General features: G+C 37.6%; 1 protein-coding gene across 2 annotated transcripts; it reads right to left on the bottom strand.

Moving 5' to 3' along the window:
• Nucleotides 1-2904: 2904 nt before the first annotated feature.
• On the bottom strand, nt 2905-21752 carry ZNF658 (zinc finger protein 658). Of its 2 annotated transcripts, XM_082657441.1 has the most exons (6): nt 21612-21752; nt 19918-19961; nt 19055-19113; nt 13561-13687; nt 13208-13303; nt 2905-6192 (listed from the first exon to the last, which is right to left on the bottom strand). In XM_082657441.1, the coding sequence occupies exons 3-6, from the start codon at nt 19067-19069 to the stop codon at nt 3854-3856; spliced, it is 2577 nt and encodes an 858-aa protein (XP_082513567.1). In that variant the 5' UTR covers nt 19070-19113; nt 19918-19961; nt 21612-21752; the 3' UTR covers nt 2905-3853. The 2 variants fall into 2 exon arrangements, with proteins under 2 accessions (XP_082513567.1, XP_082513568.1); XM_082657442.1 differs by lacking the exon at nt 19918-19961 and having other exon boundaries at nt 21612-21705.
• Between the last annotated feature and the right edge of the window lie 813 nt (nt 21753-22565).

Below are 22565 nucleotides of genomic sequence, written 5' to 3'. Positions count from 1 at the left end.
CCATGTGGCTGAGCTTTAGCCTAACTCACAAGGAACGTGCCTAAGTCAGATGAGTTCCCTATAAACTTTTACCCGTGCCTCATCTGATATGAAACCTAGAAGAATGCCTTTTACTGATGCAGATGGTTAATGGTCATGAGACCACCCCCCAGGGGGAGGAAAAACCGCTGGTTCCAGTTTGTGTGGACATGTTTCTCACTTGGTAGTCAGATTCTATTAAATTTCCCTGTATCCCTTTCGGTGGTACACAGTGCAGCTGCAAATGCCTCTGGATTTTCCATCCACCACATCCTTTCTACCTGTAAGTTACCTACAGTAAACTTCATAATTGCACTGTATGGAACTGCCTACTGCGTTTTTTGGTCTCAAAGTTCCTTCTCAGTTCAGAGGATATTATTATATTATCTCCACCTCCCAACACAACACCCATTGCATGTGTGCAATAACATATGGCCACATGTTCTTGCTTCGTTAGTAACTCTTGCTTCTCTATAATCTTTCCATAGTTTACTATTAAGCAACTATCTGGGAGTCACCATCTGCTCCTACATCTATCTCATTATAATGTCATCCACCTATAGCCTACATGTCTAAACTTAACTTTCTAATTATAACATGGCCATTCCTTTTAAATCTTACTAGTACCACAAAATTTATCAGTGCTTTTCGGAAACTGTATACCAGCAGTTGGTTTTTGATATCCCATCTTGCTCTCAATCCTGACTTATTTCTTCTATCATCGTAGATTTCTTAGTTACCATGGCTGGTCATTCTTTGTATCTCCCGACATTATCTGGGTTAATATAAATAACCTCTGGGTTAACTGGTTCATGAAATGCAGACAAACTTTCTTTCAGTCCATTCGTTACTCAGTCTTAACTCCTGTAATTAAGAGGTAAGAAGAGTGTGGCATCACTCTCATGATGAGATATTAAGACAAATAAAATCCCGAAGTCCTGAGGAGCAAAGAAAAGGGCAATGATTCATTCATACTTCAATAAACACTAAAAACCAAAAATGTGGACTGTGAACTGAATCAGCTTGAGGCTCTTTTTCTGAGTGTTATTCTGGGTGTTATCACTTTTAACCAATCTGCATTTATATTGTTCCTAACATGAAAATCAAAAACATATAAAAAGGATTCTGATCTTATTTTATATACAATTGACAGACTAATAATTCATAAAAGACATTTTTACCAAGTAGCATGTATGATGCTTGCTACAGATGCTTTTAAGTTTAGGGACACCTCAACCAGGTGATCAGGATTAGCCTTTTCAGCGATCATTCATGTTGACAGCATATACTTTTAATATGATGAGAATGACATTTTATCTCTGTGGTCTTCCAACAAAAAACTTGTAACAGCAATGCAAATATAGAGCTATGAGAAAGCCAAAACTGAGGGATATCCTACAAAATACTTGACAAGTACTCCTCAAAACTGTCAAGGTAACAAAAACATGGAAGGTCTAAGAAACTGTCATAAACCGGTGGAAGCTAAAGAGACATGACAATTAAATGTAATGTGGCATCCTGAATGGGATCTTGGAATACAAACACATTAGGGGAAAAACCAGTGAAATCTGAAAAATTAGTGTTTAGTTAATAATGTATCAATGTTACTGGGTTATGACAAATGTACCAGAGTAATATAAAATGTTAATAATGGGAATTGGGTGAGCAGTATATAGGAACTATCCCTGTAACTTTTCTTTATATTTAGAACTATTTGAAGTTAATTTTAAATTTCTTAAAAAATGCTCCAGGTTAATTTTTTTGTCTATAATTTTCTGTAAAACTCAACCATGTAGAAAGATATGCTTTTTGACTATTATTTCCCTTTTTGGCATTGTGAAATAAGCTAAAGTTGCATCAAGGTGTCAGAGACTGAGGAGGGGCAAACATATTCTCTTAGTGGCTAGATCGCTCCTGCCACCACGAGTGCTGATCCAATCTCGTGTGCTAGCCCTGGTGGTATGATACAGCACTCATCGAATGGTGGACTCTTGATCCTGGATCTTTTCTTTGACAATGATGCCACTAAGTTAAGTGATAGCAACGCAGTGTCAAAGAAATGTCTATTATCCAATTAATGCTAAAGATATACCATCATTTTCCCTCACAAAGTATTAACATATATGGAATAGAAAATTCAGGGAATAAACTTATTGTCCTCATGCTCAATCTACCAGATAATATTTACAGAAAGCAACATGCCCATGGTAGAAATTCTTAGTGGTTCAGGTTTTAAAATGAGGATTTCATTTACTTTCTTTTCTGTGCTGACCAAACCATGCAGCTTGAAATGACAGCAGATTGATCAAATATTTTCTTGGCCAAAACTATAGTACATATATTGTTTCCCCAAAAGTAAGTCTGCTTTTCAATACCAGTGCAGTGCATATGACATGGAAGTAGTCCCTATTTTCATTCCAATTCCAAAAATATCAATGGTTTGCAATGCTGCAGTGTGAGCAAGCATCTTGAGATTGGAAAAAGACCCTAGACAGGATGCTCAGGCTACATGCATATAAGAGGACTTGCTTTATAATTACAAAATGAACCACAAGAGTGGCATAAAATGTAGGCCCCCAAACCTTTTAAGAATCAACACCCACCCCTCCCCCTAAACACACAAGAATGCTTGAGAAATCTGATGGATGTCCCAGAAAAACAAGGCCAGACTAATATTCAGACATAGCAGGCAGGCTATATTAGATACATATATACGGCATCAAGCTTTTAGAGCAAAGCCAACAGAAGGACATAGACTGTCACTCAAAAAAAGGAAAGGAACAGTCCAGAGCAGGTTTGGCTACTGCCTTCTACTAGAACTCACCAGCAATAATGAATCCTCTGTTACACAGACTCATACAGATGTACCACATAGCTCGGAGACTAGTCAAATATTTATTGGTGTTGTCCACAGAATTCAAGTTATCCCTCCATCTCAAAAACTTCACATTACATAATGAGTTTGTGTACAGGAAAATATATTCTTATATAGTTTCTATAAAACTTGATATTACATATAAAACACAAATTTTGGTACATCAGTTCTGAGAATTTTATTTTCAATTCTGAAACTCATACATTCCCTCAGAAAAAATTTATCTGAAGCAAACTCAGTAATTGTTTAAAAATGTCATTTATCAAAATATAAGATTTTAGTCTAATCTTAACTATTTGATGTTTAAAGAAGTTTACTCTGCAGAAAAGACTTTTGTGTTTTTCCCTGAGATTTCTGATTTTTATTGAAGCCTTCTGATCATTTAGGATATTGACAGAAGTTTTCTTCCCCATGAAAAATCTCTGATACAAACCTATAGGTTAAATTCTTAAAGGTCTTCTGACATTTATTATATTCATTGGTTTCATCCAACTCAACAGACAGTTGGCTAAGCTATATGCATTTAACCAACAGGCCAAAATCTTTAAGAGCTCAACAGAATAAAAACTTAATTCTGGCTTAAAAAAACAACAAAAAAACCCAAAAAAACAATTGGTGAAGATCTGTCAGTGGAGAATTGTTTCACTCAGTTATTGACTCTAGCTTCTTTCACCTTGTGCTCTGCCATATTTAATACACAGCACCCAAGTCTGCCATGGAAATCTCTCAATTCCAGTATAACACAGGATAGGAAGAATGTAAGGTGACTTATTAAGGCCATTTATTACTTAAATGTAATAGCATCATACTCCATGACCAGCCCCACCCAGACGAAGGAAAAATTGGGAAACTAAGACAAGCTATGTGCTCAGTGGAAAAGGAAACAGTTAAGGAAAATAATTTGCCAGTCTATGTGACTTGAGCTTTTCTACTGTGTTAACTAATAAGGTGTAACTTCCCTTAGCACATCCCAAATTCATTACATGCAAGGGTTTTCTCTCTGGAGTGCATTCTGGTGTGATGTACTCTAAGAGCTGCCTTACGGACAAAGGTTTTTCCACATTCATAACATTTGTAGGGTCTCTCACCTGTGTGAATTCTCAGGTGTACTCCAAGAGTTGAATTTTGGGCAAAAGCTTTCCCACATTCATTACACTCATAGGGTTTCTCTCCTGTGTGAATTCTCTGATGTGCACTAAGGTGTGACTTCTGAGAGAAAGTTTTCCCACATTCATTACATTTGTAGGATTTTACACCTGTGTGAATTCTCTGATGTACTCTGAGGGTTGAATTATGGGCAAAAGGTTTCCCACATATGTTACATTCGTAAGGTTTCTCCCCTGTGTGAATTCTCTGATGTGCACTAACATACGACTTCTGGGAGAAAGTTTTCCCACATTCATTACATTCATAGGGTTTCTCCCCTGTGCGAGTCCTCAGATGTGCTCTGAGGTGTGATGTCTTGGAGAAAGTTTTCCCACATTCACTACATTCATAGGGTTTCTCCCCTTTGTGAATTCTCTGATGTGCCCTGAGGGCTGAATTATCTGCAAAAGTTTTCCCACATTCCTTACATTCATAAGGTTTCTCCCCTGTGTGAGTTCTCTGATGTGCATAGAGGTGTGTCCTCTGGGAGAAAGTTTTCCCACATTCATTACATTCATAGGGTTTTTCTCCTGTGTGAATTCTTTGATGGACAATGAGGGCTGCCTTATAGACAAAAGTTTTCCCACATTCATTACATTCATAAGGTTTTTCCCCTTTGTGAATTCTCTCATGTCCACTGAGGTATGATTTCTGGGAGAAGGTTTTCCCACATTCACTACATCCATAGGGTTTCTCACCTGTGTGAATCCTCTGATGTGTACTAAGACGTGTCTTCTGGGAAAAAGTTTTCCCACATTCATTACATTTGTAGAGTTTCACCCCAGTGTGAATTTTCTGATGTGCTCTGAGGGTGGAATTATGGGCAAAAGTTTTCTCACAGTCATTACACTCATATGGTTTCTCACCTGTGTGAATTCTCTGATGTGCTCTGCGGGCTGAATTATGGGCAAAAGACCTCTCACAGTCATTACATTTGAAGGGTTTCTCCTCTGTGTGAATTCTCTGATGTGCTCTGAGGGTTGAATTATCAGCGAAAGTTTTCCCACATTCATTACATTCATACAGATTGACTCCCATATGAGTTCCAGGATAATGAATAGGATGTGAATATGAACAAAAGGATTTCCCACATTCCTCACATTCATAAGGTTTCTCCCCTGGGTGGGTCCTCTGATGCTGAATGAGGTGTGCTTTCTGGTAAAATGATTTCCTGCATTCAGTAAGTTCAAATGACTTCTCTCCTGTGTCACACTGCTGATGTACACTGAGGGCTGAGTTCTGATAGGAGGATTTCTCGTATTTATCACATTGATAGAATTTCTCTTCTTTGTGAATTCTCTGATGTACTGTAAAGTCTAACTTCTGGTAGATGGTGTTTGTAAATCCATTATAAACACAGAATGTATCTCTAGTTTGTGTCTTCTGATGTACTATACGGCCTGAGCTCTGGCTCAAGTTTTCTTCACACTTACTGCTTTCAAAGGCACCTTGTCCTGTAACAGTTCTCTGAGGCTGAGTGAGGGGTGAATTCCCACTGAAGTTATTCCCACTTTCATTACATTCATAGTGTGCCAAAGCCATGTGAACCTCATTGTATTCACAGGATTTACCACATTCATTAAGATCAAAGCATTTCTTCCTTGTGCCAGTTCTCATGTGGTTAAAAAGAGCTGCTTTATCACAATTTCCCCTAAATTCATTATCCTTACAGGATTCCTCTCCTTTTACTGAACTCTTAGCTGTAACACAGATGGTCTTATCATGTAAAACTTTTCCATATTCATTACATTCAAAAGATTGCTCCAGAGTTTGAAATTTATGATGATCTTTCACATAACTGAGAGCTTTCATATTTTCATTATATTTGTAACACTGCTCTCCAGTATGAGTTTTCTCATGCTGAATATCCAGCTGCAACTTCTCACATACATTTATGTAGTCAGTCTTGTTTCGTGAATAATTCCTATCACTAAGAATTAATTCAGAAACAACCGGCAAATTCATTCTACATGAGTCACGTTTAGAGGGCATTTTTCCTGAAAAATCTGGAGTTATACTGAAATAAAATGGTTTCTCTAAAGCTTTCTGCTCTTCTTTACTCAATATTTTGTTATCAGTGAATACTACTTGCCACAGAGGTTTCTCTTGTCTTTCCTGGTTCTCCTCAATATGGACATCAACTCTGTAACATCCTAAAATGAGAAAAATTGAAAACATCTTATGAACCCTACATTTCTTATGGAGAGAAGCTTAAGGTCATATGTTTTGTTATTTATTGTATCTATTGTTTCTAGTCATATTTCCAAAGATTAATAATTCACACACAGAGAAAGACAGACACATACACTCAATCTCTCCTCATCCATGTTATTAAAAAAAAAAAAAAGATATTATTTCCAGTGCTGGCCGAGATGGAGAAGCCTCATTTTTCCAAGGTCCACCCTCTTACAATTAAAATTTCCTGGACAAAAAAAAACATACAAACAAATGAAGATGCTACAAAATGGAACAGAGGTGAACTTTAGAAATGACATGGCAAAGAATTCCAAGGCTTTTCTTTCTGCTTCCCATATATCTTATACGGGGTACTGTTGAGCTGGAGGAGCCTAAAAAACAAAGTCAACAATAGGGGGAGATAATAAGAGCTTCAAGAAAAATCTGTTCCTTCTTAGTCAAACATTTGAGAAAAAGGTGGTCCCACAGAACAGAAAACTTTTTGACAATATTCACCCTACTCAAGCCAAAAAGAAAAAGGAACTCTTCCCTATGGTCCTGCTACAGATATAAAGAATTCGCACACTCTTCCAAAATTTTCCTCTATGAGCCAAACCAACAGCTCACAAGAAAGATCATGAATTCTGAGAAAGTTCAATTCATGGGACACTCTATGAGATGGTAACAGCAACCACCACCAAAATTCTGCCTGGAACCATATTCCTACTGACTCTATGGACTCTGCAAAGTCAAGAGTAACAAATCTGTTGTTTTAGGGCACTGGTAGCAACTCATAGCAGGTACAGGAAGGAGAGAAGGAAAATAACAGAAACAAGAAAAGAAGCAGGAATATATGGTAGGCCCAATATTACAGCTAGAAAAGATGAAGTAGGACTTGTAAAAATTACACCCTCAAACTCAAGAATACAGCATAGTTAAAAACAGGTGAATTCACATTATTCTCAAATGTGTATGAAGCATTCATGAAGATAGACCATATTCTGGACTGTAAGACAAATATTCACAAATATAAAAGAAGTCACATAAAGTATAATCTCAAGCCATAGAGAAATCATCATACTAGAAATCAGTAACACAAAATTATCTGGAGAAATACAAAATATTTGTAAATTAATAAGCTTCTAATTAACCCATAGGTCAAAGAGGAAGTCTCACAGAAAATTAAAGTATTTTACATATATGAAAACAAAACTGTCAAAAACATATAGAAATTTGTGGGATGCAGCTAAAGTAGTACTCAGAAATAAATTTATAGCTTAAAATTTTTATATGAGAAAAGAAAGCCCTCCAACAATTACCTAAGCTTCTACTTTAAGAAACTAGACAAAGAGAAGGTGAATCTAAAGAAAGCAAAATAAAAAATAATAAAGATTAGAGAAAACAATAAAATGAAAAACAACAGAGAAAAATCAATCAAACCAAAGCTTATTTATTTAAACATTTTTTTAATGATAAAAACCAAAAGAAGAAAAAAGACATACATTATCAACATCAGAAAGAATGCAGAAGGGGATATAACTACTGACACAACAGACATTAAAGAGATAATAAAAGATTAAGAGAAACTCTATGCCTATAAATTTGACAACTTACATGAAATAGACAAACGTCTTGAAAAATAAAACAAAACAACTAAACTCACTCAAGAAAAATGAAATAACCCAAATAGATCAGTAATTAAGAAACTGAATATGTGGTCAAAAAAACATATACTTCCAAGAAACAGCTCTAGGATCAGACTGTTTTAACTAGTGAGTACCACCAAACATTTAAATAAGAAATAATACCAATTTTATATAGTCTCTTCTAGAAAATACAAGATGAGGGAATGTTTCCTAAATATTTTATGAGGCCTGTACTATCCTCACAGCAAAACCAAACAAAATAATTCAAGAAAAGAAACCTAGTGACCAATATACCCCTCATGACATCAGTGCAAAAGTCCTGAAAAAAAAAAAGTAGCCAAAAGAACAGAGCAATATATAAAAATAATAAATCAGGATCAAGTGGAATTCATCCCAAGAATGCAAACTGTTGGCATGTTTTTTAAAAAACCAATCAATATAATCCATTATATTAATCATCTATGGAATTAAAACTACAAAATCACAGAAATTCTGGCAAAAAAAATTCACAATATTCAAAATCCATTCATTAACCTAATAAAGGGAATCTATAAAAAGCCTGCAGCTAACATTATACTTAAGAGTGAGAGAGTGAACACTTTAACCCTAAGATTGGAAAAAGACAAGGGTGTTTACTCTTAGCACTTCTACTCAAACAACGTAAAAAGGCAAGAATAAAAATGAAGATACTGAGTAAGTCTACACAGAAAAATCACATGAAGATCTTTAAAAAAACCTCCTTGAACTAATAAGTTTTGCAAGAGCAAAATATAAAGCCAATATACAAAATCCAATCACATACAAACAATGGTCAATTAAAATGTGAAACCAGGTAAATAACACGATTTACCATAGCACTAAAAAAACAAAACCCCAAAAAACTTGGTATCTGTATGCTGCAAAAACAGTGATAAAAGAATTCAAAGAAATCCTAAATAAATCCTAAATAAATATGTTGTCTATCAACTGGAAGACTCTATATTGTTAAGATGCCATCTTCATTCTTCCTTAAAACTTCAAGCATCTTATATCTGTTATATATATATGTACTATATATATGCATACATATGTATGCATATGCACACATATGTATATGTAAATATACATATTTAACTGTACTTAGTGGATGGAGTAGGAAAGAATACATTTACTCCATCTTTTCCCTGGTTAATGCTTTTCATATCTTATTAATGCCTTCCTTAAACAGAGTCATAAACATGTTTTCCGTATCATATAGAATATTTTTAGTTTTGCTTTGATAATCAGGTTTTTAAGTCACCTTAATGCAGTTTTTTGATTTGATCCATAAGGTTACCTTGGGATTCTTTCTCCACTTTTCTGTGGGGTAGTGCCACCTGTCAAAGACCAGCTGTCTATAAAGTACATTTTTTTTCTTGAGCTTTCTCTTCTGTTTCACTAATTTATTAAACTATCCCACTCTCGGCTCCATAATACTTAACTACCCTGAGATTTACATAAAGCCTTGATATCTGGAAGAGCAAGTCCTTCCCACATCACTCTTCATTATGAATGGGATTTAGTTTGATATTGCATTAAATCTTTACTAATATACCCCCACTTGAACTTATTCAGTTCTTCCTTTCCTTTGTCCTTGTTAGGGTTAGCTAAAGTTTAATCTATTTGATTTTTATTCTAAGAACCATTCTATAATTTGTTTTCCAGTTTATTAATTTTTTTGGCTGCGTCGTTTTTTTGTGTTTTTTTGCTTAGTTGTGGTATGCGGGATCTTCGTTGTGGCATGTGGGATCTTTCGTTGCAGCATGCGGGATATTTCGTTGCAGCATGCGGGATCTTTGGTTGCAGCATGTGGGATCTTTCATTGTGGCATGCGGGTTCTCTCTCTAGTTGTGGCATGTGGGCTCCAGAGCACATGGGCTCTGTAGTTAGTGGCATTCAGGCTCTCTAGTTGAGGTGCATGGCCTCAGTAGTTGTAGCGCATGGGCTTAGTTGCCCCATGGCATGTGGGATCTTAGTTCCCCAACCAGGGATTGAACCTGTGTCCCCTGCATTGTAAAGCAGATTCTTTACCACTGGACCACCAGGGAAGTCCCCAGTTTATTAACTTTTAACTTCACTTTTAAGTTCTGTTTTCATTAGTATATTTTTGTTATTGTTTTTGCTTAATTTATTAACATAAATATGAAACTAAAAATTTACCTGTTAACTATTTAGCTATCTCATAAGGTTTCTAACATGTAACATTTATTATTATTTTATAAATGTCATGCAGTTTTGGATTTGGTTTTCTTTTATGTACTATTATTTAAACAGATAATTTTTTAAATTTTCACGTCCAAAGAATTTTTTTTTTACTCATTTTATCAATTTCTAGATTTATCAAACTATGTAGAGAAAATATTACCTGTGGTGCTTTTAACTTGTTGGATTTATTGGTATTTTCTTTTTAGACTAACTATATTTTCACTATCTTACGATTATATTCTATGGGAAGCTGAAAGGCTTGTTATTTGATTTCAGCATACACATACACAAATGTTTCATTTTAATAAAATTATCATTTATATCTTCTATAGGCATACATTTTAATGTCCACAGTATCTATTATTTAATGAGATATAATATCCTACTCCTAGTGAATTTTAAGTTCTTAGAACTCCATTATTTTGTGTTGGTTTTTTTTTTTTTTTTTTTTTGCGGTACGCAGGCCTCTCACTGCTGTGGCCTCTCCTGCTGTGGAGCACAGGCTCCGGACATGCAGACTCAGTGGCCATGGCTCACGGGCCTAGCTGCTCCGTGGCATGTGGGATCCTCCTGGACCAGGGCACGAACCCGCGTCCCCCTCATCAGCAGGCGGACTCTCAACCACTGCGCCACCAGGGAAGCCCCCTATTTTGTGTTTTATGATCACTGATATAGTATTCTTTGGTGCAGTCACTCCAATGCTTAAAGGTTTATTTTAACCTGTGCTCCTGAGCTAGAGGACTTTCTTTTAAGTTAATGTATTTATTGCCTAAATTCAAACTTGAATAACAGAATATGAAACTCTGAATTATTTTTATTGACTGAATAACTTTATCATTTTTTTATTACAATCTTTCTAAGATACTTATTTAGGGACAACTTTTTTAGCCAATCAGTATGATCCAATCATTTACATTTAGTGACTGGGAGATATTCTTCATCTAAATAATGTCAATCTTTATGTTATGGCTATTTAAATGGCTTCACAATGGATAAAGAAGATGTGGTACATATATACATGGAATATTACTCAGCCATAAAAAGAAATGAAATTGAGTTACCTATAGTGAGGTGGATGGACCTAAAGTCTGTCATACAGAGTGAAGTAAGTCAGAAAGAGAAAAACAAATACTGTATGCTAACACATATGTATGGAATCTTAAAAAAAAAAAAGGTTCTCATGAACCTAGGGGCAGGACAGGAATAAAAACGCAGACATAGAGATTGGACTTGAGGACACGGGGAGGGGGAAGGGTAAGCTGGGATGAAGTGAGAGAGTAGCCTTGACATATATGCACTACCAAATGTAAAACAGATAGCTAGTGGGAAGCAGCTGCATCGCACAGGGATATCAACTCAGTGCTTTGTGACCACCTAGAGGGGTGGGATAGGGAGGGTGGGAGGGAGATGCAAGAGGGAGGGGATATGAGGATATATGTATACATATAACTGATTCACTTTGTTGTACAGCAGAAACTAACACAACATTGTAAAGAAAATATACTCCAATAAAGGTGTTAAAAAAAATGGCTTCACAAACTTTCAATAAATAAACTTTCAATAAATACACTTAAGGTGACTTTATTTTTTTACTCCAGGAATTATTTTGAAATTATAACTTTTGAAATTCCTGGAATTGTTTATTAGTTTAGACAAAGGTCATTAAGCACATGAAAAGATGCTTGACAGCATTAGTGATCACGGAAATTGTAATGGACAATTTGTTCAATATGTTGAAGCCCTAACCCCAATGTAACTGTTTTTGGAGATAAGGCCTTTAGGGAGGTAATTAAGGTTAAATGAGTTCATAAGGGTGGGGTCCTAATTCTATAGGACTGGTGTTCTTATAAGAAAAGGAAGAGACATCAGAGCTCTCTCTCTCTCCATGCATGCACAGAGGAAAGGCCATGTGAGGACACAGTGAGAAGGTCATCTGCAAGCCAGGAAGAGAGACCTCACAAAAAAAATCAACCCTATTGCCACCTTGAGCTTGTACTTCCAGTCTCCAGAACAGTGAGAAATAAATTTCTTTTGTTTAAGCTATGGTATTTTGTCATGCCAGCCCAGCTAATACAGAATTGCAAATCAAAACCTTAATAACATACCACTTCACATCCATTGGGATGGCTAGAACAAAAATAAGTGTTGGTGGAGATGTGGAGAAATTAGAACCCTCACATGCTATCATCAGGAATGTAAAATGGTGCAGCCACTTTAGAAAAGTCTGGTAGTTCTTCAGAGTTACCATATAACCCAGCAATTCTACTCCTAGGTATAAACTCAAGAGAAATAAAAACATATGCCCATGAAAACACTTGTTAATAAATGTTTATATCAGCATTACTCAATAATAGCAAAAAGGCAGGATCCCAAATGTCCACTGACTGATGAATGAACAAACAGATGTGGTATATCCTGACAATGTTATATTATGTTATATTATTTTGCCATAAAAAGGATGAAGTACTGATACAAGCTACAACATGAACCTTGTAATGCTAAGTGAAAGAAACCAATCACAAAAGACCATATAATGTGTGATTCCATTTATATGAAATGTCCAGAATAAACAAATCTACAGACAGAAAGTAGATTAGTGGTTGCTGGGGCTGAAGGGGACAGGGAGAGAGGGAGGTCATAGCTGGAGGGTACAGGGTTTCCTTTTGAGGTGAAGAAAACTGACTGTGGTGATGGGGTTTTTTTTCTTTTCTTCTTTTTTTTTTTTTTGCAGTACACAGGCCTCTCACTGTTGTGGCCTCTCCCGTTGTAGAGCACAGGCTCCGGACGCGCAGGCTCAGCGGCCATGGCTCAAGGGCCTAGCCACTCCACAGCATGTGGGATTTTCCCAGACCGGCGCACAAACCTGTGTCCCCTGCATCGGCAGGCAGACTCTCAAACACTGAGCCACCAGGGAAGCCCTGTGGTGATGTTTATACATATCTGTGAGTCTATTAAGAGCCAGTGAATTGTACACTTTAAATGGGTGGATTGTGTGATATATACAATTGTATATTGAACTGTATCTTAGTAAAGCTGTTTAAAAGAAAAGAAAATAAACTTTCAAAAGTGGTCCCTTCTAAAGTCTAACTACCCCAGGTACTTCCTTGTGTCAACGCTCACTCACCTGGGTACTTCTGGTTTAGGAATTCTTCCTCTGAGGGCCAGGGCTCTTCACCGTGCTCCAACTTGAAGATCACCTGGGGTTTGATAATGCAGTACCCTGCAAATGTAACAACTAAAGCTATATATAGACCAGAACCATGAGCATTTCTGAAGGTGAAGCAAAATGAATGTGCTCATTTGAAGTTTTCAAAGGGAAAGTAATGACACACTGTTTCTGTTTCTGTAAAGGTCTCAGTTACCTTAAACTTCTTAATCAAAGCCTGAACAACAATCTCTATAAATGGTTCATGTGTTTTGATAATTAAAAAAAAAAGAAAATACTCCAGAGGGAGTCACATGGTAAGGTCTGCTCACCCAATGAGACGAGGTGACTGTAGTTCTCCAGCATCACATCTTTGTACAGGGTCCTCAGAGCAGGGCCTACATACTGCCATTCATCCTGGGTGAACTCCACAGTCACATCTTCGAATGACACTGATCCCTGTAACAACAAATTTTATTCAAAAGTTCAAAATTAGTTGAAAATTATTATTTCTCCTGTTTACTTTTAAGGCTTTAAACCAAATCATTATAAAGAATGCTTATTTTTGACCTAGTATGTCTCTAAGTTTGGAGTTACCCAATTAGTTAAAAAGATTTTAGCAATTCATTTTTAACTTAATTCATTTATATATATTTAGGAATTACAGATTTTTTTAAGATTAAAAAAATTCAATATAAAGAGACTTCTTACAACTCTTCTTCTATATCCCAAGGGATTATACTGGGTATTCTAGATAATTCTAGAATGTCCATCTCTCTTTGGACATCATCACCGTAAATAATGGGAGACATGTTAGAGATATACATAAGTTGTAGAGATATTAGACATGATGGAATTTATGTATAAATAAATGTATAGAACTCATGAAGAGTGAAGAACAACATACCAAGGATGGGTGTGAAAGAACACTATCAACACTGAAGTAACAGATATAGGAATAGGGATATAATCAGACAGCAGAAACAGCAACCAATCTGATAACTACTTTCTTGTGTAGCTACCCATCTAGCAGTATGAGCAGCTTCCTTAATGCTGGTTCCAAACACTGATATTTGGGAAATAAAGGGAAAGAAATGTGTTAGAAGTTTTAGTGAGATAGATCTGTTCATGTTGCTACTAAAGGGTCTGTGAAACATAAAGCTGGAACAGTCCCTTAAGCGAGTATACACATAGTTTTAGAACACAGAAGGGAGGTCAAGGATGAAGACAAGCTTTAAGGAACTACTAGCAATTTAGGTGGTAACTGAAGTTATCCGAGGCAATCAGACAACAACTTGAGCACATACAGACTGAGGAAAGAAAAGTATCAAAAAACAGTGTTTGAGAAACCATGAATATTAAAGAGGCTGGCAGAAAAAGTAGAGGTCACAAAGCCAGAGGAGAAGTTTTCTGGAAAGTAATTATGAGAGAACAGTCTTAGAAACTGAGAAAAGGGAAAGTTTCCACAGCAAAAGACTTCAAAGAGGCTGGCAGGAGGGAGAAATAGTAAGTAGCTAATTCGATGGGTATGAAGTTTCAGTTATACAAAATCATTAAGTTCTAGAGATCTGCTGTACAACGTTGTGCCTATAGTTAACAATACTGTATTGTACACGTAAAGTGTATTAAAAGGGTTGATCTCGGGCTTCCCTGGAGGTGCAGTGGTTGAGAGTCCGCCTGCTGATGCAGGGGACACGGGTTTGTGCCCCGGTCCGGGAGGATCCCACATACTGCGGGGCGGCTGGGCCTGTGGGCCATGGCCGCTGAGCCTGCGTGTCCGGAGCCTGTGCTCCACAACAGGAGAGGCCGTGGCAGTGAGAGGCCCACATATCGCAAAAAAAAGTGTCGATCTCATGTTAAGTGTTCTTATCACAATTAAAAATAGGAAGAGGGCTTCCCTGGTGGCGCAGTGGTTGAGAGTCTGCCTGCCGATGCAGGGGACACGGGTTTGTGCCCCGGTCCGGGAGGATCCCACATGCTGCAGAGCAGCTAGGCCCGTAAGCCATAGCCACTGAGCCTGCACGTCCCGAGCCTCTGCTCCACGGCGGGAGAGGCCACAGCAGTGAGGGGCCTGCGTACCGCAAAAAAAAAAAAAAAAAAAAAAAAGGAAGAAACAGAACTAGATTAAGAGGTAAAAGGACAGAAATAGCCTTTCCCCAGTGTTATTTATGCAATTATTTGTTCATTCATGTCTTCAGTGATACTGAGTAGATACCTCCTGTGTGAAGCTCAATGTTAGCAGTTGGTAACTATCAATAAAATAAATGAATAAAAGAACAGAAACACTTCTCATAAATTTTTTTTAATCTAAAAGAAAAATAAAGACAAGTTAACTGTATTTCCCAAAATGAAAAAAATTAATGAGAAAAGTGTCACTGTCTTCATTTTTGCCAATCTCTTTAATATCTGGCTTAATAAAACTCAGCTGAATTTAAAAAAATAAGCTAACAAGTGACAAAAGTGAAAATGATGAAGTGGGATCCAAGAAAATTTTCTCCTCCATAAAAGCAATGAAAAAAATGGCAAAAATTGTAGAAGTTAATAAAGGCAATCTACGGATCATTTATACAAGGGGAAAAAAAGGCTGAAGCACACTAAGAAAGTGATATTGTGTCCTTCTAACTTACCCTGTTTCCATTCCTCTCTCGCCATCTCTGAAGTAGTTTAAGAACCAACAGTCTGCAATCACAGTTAAAATTAGCAGCCTGGCAACCACAGGAGCAGCAGAACTGGGTTGGAGTTCTGTCAAAGCCTCACTCCAAGAAAACTCATTACTTGCTTCTGTTTGGAGGTTCCCTGAAAGACCTCACTTGCAAGTATGTCTTTATTTGAGCTAACTCAGAGCTCACATAGTATGAAAAGTCATATCTCAGAGGCATTTGTCAAAAACATTTAAAGGCATTTGTTTAACTTAGTGGCTACCTGAGGCAGTGTTTAACAGTTGGGGCAACCAATGGCCTAATCAAAAAGCTTAAAAGGAAAAGCTGAGGAATGAGATGTCTATAAAGGTTCTGAAAAACTCCCATATATTCCTGAGAATCTAAAAGGGCACATACATGCACAGAACTGTGCATATGCCCAGGGCTATGAGCATGCTCCAGAAAGATGTGAGAAGGCCCTAAGCTCTCACCTCTAGGTAATCTTGAGGTTTGGTGTAAGAAGGAAGTGAAGGCTGATACAGAGTTGTAAACTGCCTGTCTGACTGTTGAAAGAATGCCCCGACATGCACAGAGCCCCTTAGCAAAAACTGGGAGACCTCCTGGTTCCAGGCATTTAAGGAATTTCTATAGAGACTTCAACAGCCACAGATGACAAGAAATACAGGCTGTACATAATTAGCTCACAAAAGTCACTAAGCAAATACATTTCAACAATGACCACAATGGAGGGGAGAAACTCAGATTCCTGAGGTTGCTATTTTATTTAAAATGTCCAATTATCAATACAATAAGAAAGTAAGACACATATGCAGGAAAAAGTGTAATCAATAGAAACTGCTCCTGAGGAAGATGTTAGACTTACTAGGCAATGACTTTAAATTAGCTATTTTAAATATGGCCAAAGACCTAGTAGATGAAATAATGTCTAAGGACCAAAGGAAAAGTATGTGAACTATATTTCACTACTTAAAGAATATCAGTAAAGAAACAGAAATGATAAATAAAAAAGACTAAACAGAAGCTGAAGAGTTGAAAAGTATAAAAACTGAAACAAAACTTTCACTAGAAGGGTTCAACAGAAGATCTGAGCAGGTGAAAGTAAGTATGAACAAACTGGACAATATGCCTATTGAAATTCTACAATATGAGAAACAAAGATAAAATAATGACAAAAAATAAACTATGGGGTAGCATCAAGTTTACAAACATATGCATAATGAGAGTCCCAGACAGAGAGGAGAGAAAAAGTCTGAAAGAACACTTGAAAAAAATATTGACCAAGAAGTCTCCAAATCTGATGAAAAACAATAATCTACATATCCAAGACACTCAACAAACTCCAAGTAGTATAAACCTCGAGTAAGAGATCAACACCTGGACACAGGATAACCAAACTGTCAAAAAGACAAGAACTCAATATTGAAAAGCATTAAGAAAGAAGTGACTCATCATGTACAAGAGTAGTAAAAGCTGATTACTAATCAGAATCCATGGATGACAGAAGGCAGTGGTATGACATATTCAAAGTGCTGAAAGAAAAAGGCTGTCAACCAAGAATTCCACACCCAGCAAAAATGGAAAAATTAAAACTTTCCTAGATAAGAAAAAACAGAATTTGTCACAGGCAAAACTGCCCTATAAGAAATAATACAGGAAGTCATTGAGCAAATCTGTAGAGACAGAAAGTAAGTTAGTGGTTGCTTGTGGCCTGGGGGTAAGGGGTGTAATGGGATTACAGGAGGGGGATAGTTGTATGTAGTGCATATACACTACAGTGTATACAGTTGCTTTTTAAGGTAATGGAAATGTCCTAAAACTGATTGTGATGATGTGTGCACACATCTGTGAGCATACTAAAAAAATGAGTTTTTTTATACTTTAAATAAGGGTGAATTGTATGGTATATGATTTGAATCTCAATTAAGCTGTTTTTTTAAAAAAATGAGAGAGGATGAAATCATTCTGAGACAAAAGAGAAGATTAAAGGGCCAAGCATGGAGATGGGATAAGCCATGTAAAAGGATATGGAAAACAAGATGACTCCATGAAGACATTAGCAGGGGAAGGAAAGAGCCAGTGGAGGGTGTCAGACACTAACAGAGAAACTTTCCAGAATGATAATGTGAGAAGTAGAGGCAAGCACTACAGAGAAGTCCAAGGGAAATGATTAGACAAAACTCAATGGATTTGACTATAATCAAGTCTCTGGTCACTGGAGATCACAGGCAAGTGGTGAGAGGAACCAAGGCATCATGCAGAGAATTGAAGTGTGAATGGGAAGCGCTGAAACATTTGAAAGAGAACAGAATTTTAAACTGTCTGCTGAAAAATCTGAATATCATGGGTACTTGAGATATTTATGGAGAGTAAATTTAAGAATATTCAGTTGATTCATCAGAAAAATGTCTAATTCAACCCATGTCGGAGTTTCTGAAAAACAGTACTAACCAAGTTCTCATTTAGCTTTATGCCTTCTACTTTTATTGAAGAACATGTGGAGGCAACATTCTAGCAATCCTAGGGTTATCACCAGGAAGCTGTTAACTAAATCACCTATTTGAAGAATAACAAAGATATGTTTTTATCTTCGACTGTCTTTACTTTCTATGAGGAATCAGTTGGCTTTATCTTCCCACCAATGTGAACCTTTAAAGAAGTGTTGTCTGTCTGACACTCTGACATGGCTACCAAAAACCTCAGAAATAAATTTGGAGCTCCAATTTGATAAATTTGTAATATCAGAGGATCTGCTTATATCCACATACCACCTTTCCTCTTTGCTTTGTTATGCATCTGTACAGTTGACCCTTGAACAACTCGGTGGTTAGGGGCACCTGCACTCTGCAGAGTTGAAAATCTGCATATAACTTATAGTCAGTCCTCTGTATACACGGTTTCTCCTTATCTGCGGTTCCACCTCCCTGGATTCAACCAACTACAGATCACGTAGTACTATAGTTTATCGTTAAAAACAAAAAGAAACAATCCACATATAACTGGATCTGGGCAGTTCAAATCTGTGTTGTTCAAGGGTCAACTGTATTTCTACATGTTCCCTGAATACATCTGATTCATTTCTATTTCTACTTTTCCATGTTAATGTATAGACACTTAAACCCTTATAAAATCCATTGCAAAACAAACAGGTTATTAAAACTGAACTCACCTGAGCTGTGTTCATTTTCTACTGCTTCTGGAAAAATGTAAAGAACTGTGAAGGTTCAGCTGGGGAAGAGGAAAAAGAAACGGGGTCATGAAAAACCTACTCTGCCTTACAACTCCTATATTCATCTGCCTAACAATCTCATAACACCAGCTGGAGAAAAGGCTTCCCCATGGGAGAATGTTCCTTTCAACATTCTTGAGAAGGGACATGAAAGACCATACAAAGGTAGCACCACCTGAACATGTGCATCTCTGATACGATTATGTTGGTCTTAACCTTGCATTTTCACTGAGTAAGGTAAACTGCTTTTTATCAATGAATTAACAATTTATATTCCCTTCTAATAATAAACAACAATAAAAACAACAACAACAAAAGTAAAACAACAGAGGATTGGTTAAACAAATTCAGGTACACCAGGGGTGACATCCTCTACCTTCATTAAAAATAATGTTGTCAGGCTTCCCTGGTGGCACAGTGGTTGAGAGTCCGCCTGCCGATGCAGGGGACACAGGTTCGTGCCCCGGTCCGGGAGGGTCCCACATGCTGCGGAGCAGCTGGGCCCATGAGCCATGGCCGCTGAGCCTGCACGTCCGGAGCCTGTGCTCCACAACGGGAGAGGTCACAGCAGTAAGAGGCCCACGTACCGCAAAAAAAAAAAATAATAATAATGATAATAATGTTGTCAAAAAACTACTCAGGCTGGATTGTTAATCAAGTTCTTGTTGAGTTTACAACTTGAGTTAGAGCTGAAATAAAGATGGAATGCTCTATGCAAGAAATATGTTTTTTAATCCTTTGTTCTAAAATAGTTGCTATTTCTAAAAAAAAAGATATTTTGATAAGATGCTTATAGTACTTACCTGTGTAAGTAAATATCATTGTGCTTGGTTCTGCCCTGGTGACTCTACAAAAAACATTCATTTCAGTATTTTGGGGCTTCCAAAAGTGTCCAATATAGAAAACCCTTCTTCTACTACCATTTTATTATTCTCTATGTTCAAATACATAGAAAAAATTCTCTATGTTAACGTCCATCACCAAATGTGGCATCTAATGCTCATGGTGTGAGAGCAGCTCAGAATCTGAAAAGAGGGGAAAATGAAGGAAATGGGGTGCTGTTTAGGATTTCATCAACTCTGGCTGCTTATACCTTCCCTGGACATCATGTCCTTACCAGCCATCCAGTAAAGTACCTTTTCCTGTGTAGCTTGACAGTCACCCATACCTCTCAATCCCAGGTTACCACCTTCTGCAAGTTGGTCCACAAGTGTCCACTGTCACAGTCTGTGATGGCTTCTAGATGCAACAACATCATCAAGTCTGACTGACCAAATCTGACTCATGCTATACAGGGATCAAGAACTGCTTCTGGTGGAGCAACTCAGAACCCTCTCCTTTCTAGAACTTTTTGCCTCTGCTCTGAAGCTCTGTCAGAAGAGCTGTTCTGCCAAGTGGCATTTGTTCTTTCCTGCTTTAAAAGAGCTACTTTGCCCCAGAGGGGCCAGAGAAACAAATTCACTTTATTTGAAACCTTCACCTAACACTCAAAATCTCTTTGGGCATTCACTAGAAATGTACTATCTAGTATGGAGCCATTAGTTGCGTTCAACTACTACACCCGAAGTGTGGCTAGTGACACAAGTCTAAATAATATTTTGGATGTACTTAATTAAATACACCAGTAAAATTAACTTCACCTTTTTAATTTTTACTGCTCATACTGAAAAAAATTTAATTACATTTGGTTTGCATTATCTTTCTACTGGCCAGCACTGCGTTACATTATCAGACTATTCTTCTGAGAATGGAAACAGCCTGGACAGTTCAGTAAGGTTCAAGGGCCTCACTCTGAGAATCCACAAATCCCAGTATATATTTCCCACATGGTGACATTCTGTCTGCATTCACTTCACAATCATGTCCCTGGGAATTTGAGGACAGGCTGCCAGGAGCTGCTCCGCAGGTTGCAATTCTGGGTCTGAGGCAGGGAGGATATCAGAAAGAGCAAGAGATAGGGAGTAAAATCTATTTGTATTTGCATCCTAACTCTCACCTACCAGCTTGTATCCTGGGCTATATCACTCCGCACACACTAAATTCCTTTCATTTTTAAAAAATGGCGTGTTTATAAAAACAAGTAGACTTGTTGTGAGGGTTAAACGAAATACCAAACAAAGGGAACAAAGTGTCTTATGATAGCAGCTTACACAGTGATTATTACAATCACTTGACAAAATGTTTTGTAGATGACACCTTATTTAATTCTCAGAATAACTGCACAAGCTACTATTAGTAGCCTCCTGTTCATCGTGAATGTTATAAAGTTGCATTCTCCGCCCGCAACTGGCCGGCACCAAACACCTCCTCTAGACAAGGACTCAGCCTCACCTGCACTCCTGGAGCAGGCAGGGCCGGACCTGCCCGGGCTAGCGGGCTGGGGGAGGGGCGGGCCCGCCTAGAGGTTCCCGGGACTTCCCGCTCCCGTCCCCCGCACACAAGCCTACCGGACCCAGCAGGACCCCAAGCCGCGCGGAACCGGACCCCGTGCTCTCACCTCCAGTGGGCAGCCTTGGCTTCAGCACCGACCCAAAGACGGGAAGATGTTGCTCCTTTTAGGCCGGAGAGGTCGTTCGGCAGCAGGCGTGTCGGGACGTGCACATGCGCAGAGTGAGCTCTGAAAACCCATTCCCCGAGGCCTGAGATGTGGGCCCATAACATTCAAGACTACATTTCCCATAAGTCTTTGAGAGCGTAGGAAGTAATTTTTGAAGCATTTCCGCTTGGTTAGTAAACTGAAAGTCTTAACGTCTGGAGCTGATTCGTGGCGACTTTGCCTGAATCCGCAGTGGTATGGGTTAGACTTTAACTTTATGACATAACAACATATTGCAGTGTGGTGTTCCATCGGATCTTGGTTGGAAAAAAATAACGGTGCAATAGACAACAATTTGGGAAATATAAATATGGACTAGGTATAAGAAATATTAAGGAAAATTAACATTACTTTGGTTAGTGTGATAATATTTGGACGATGTAGGAAATTGCTCTCATTTTTTAAAGATACATACTGAAATATTTACAATTATGAAATCATGTATTTGTAATTTACTTTTGAAAAATTCATCAAAACAGTTTGAGGAAACAAATATGGCAAAAGGTTAAGAATCGTTAAATCTGTGTACATGATGCTCATTTTACTATTTCTATTATTCTGAATGTTTGAATTTCTTTTTAACATACCGTAAAAGACATGTGGCTAGGGCTGGGAACCTTGGGGAGGAGGGTTAGGGAGAATTTACTGCCCCTCCAGAAGTGTACCTTTTAAAATCAAGCTGCCAGGAGCACTGAAGTTACACACAACTATCTGTTATGAATACGACTGTGAAATAGAACAAATATTAGAAAATGGAGCCAGTATTAACATAAAAGAGTAAATTCTGTGATCAGCAGCAGGGAGGAGGAGGGAGTAAGCTAGTTGTTCAAAATTATACAAGTAATACTTGAAAGT

Source organism: Grampus griseus (assembly GCF_964374135.1).
Source record: "Grampus griseus genome assembly, chromosome: 6".
NCBI classification, from domain to species: domain Eukaryota; kingdom Metazoa; phylum Chordata; class Mammalia; order Artiodactyla; family Delphinidae; genus Grampus; species Grampus griseus.
The sequence above is the reverse complement of the archived record's forward strand: the minus strand, read 5'-3'. Positions and strand labels throughout refer to the sequence as shown.

Coding starts and splice junctions, on each gene's coding strand:
- ZNF658 (XM_082657441.1), bottom strand. Junction 13,304..13,560: donor CAGTCACCTCGTCTCATTGG/GTGAGCAGACCT, acceptor TTACATTTGCAG/GGTACTGCATTATCAAACCC. Junction 6,193..13,207: donor CCTAAACCAGAAGTACCCAG/GTGAGTGAGCGT, acceptor TTCTCATTTTAG/GATGTTACAGAGTTGATGTC.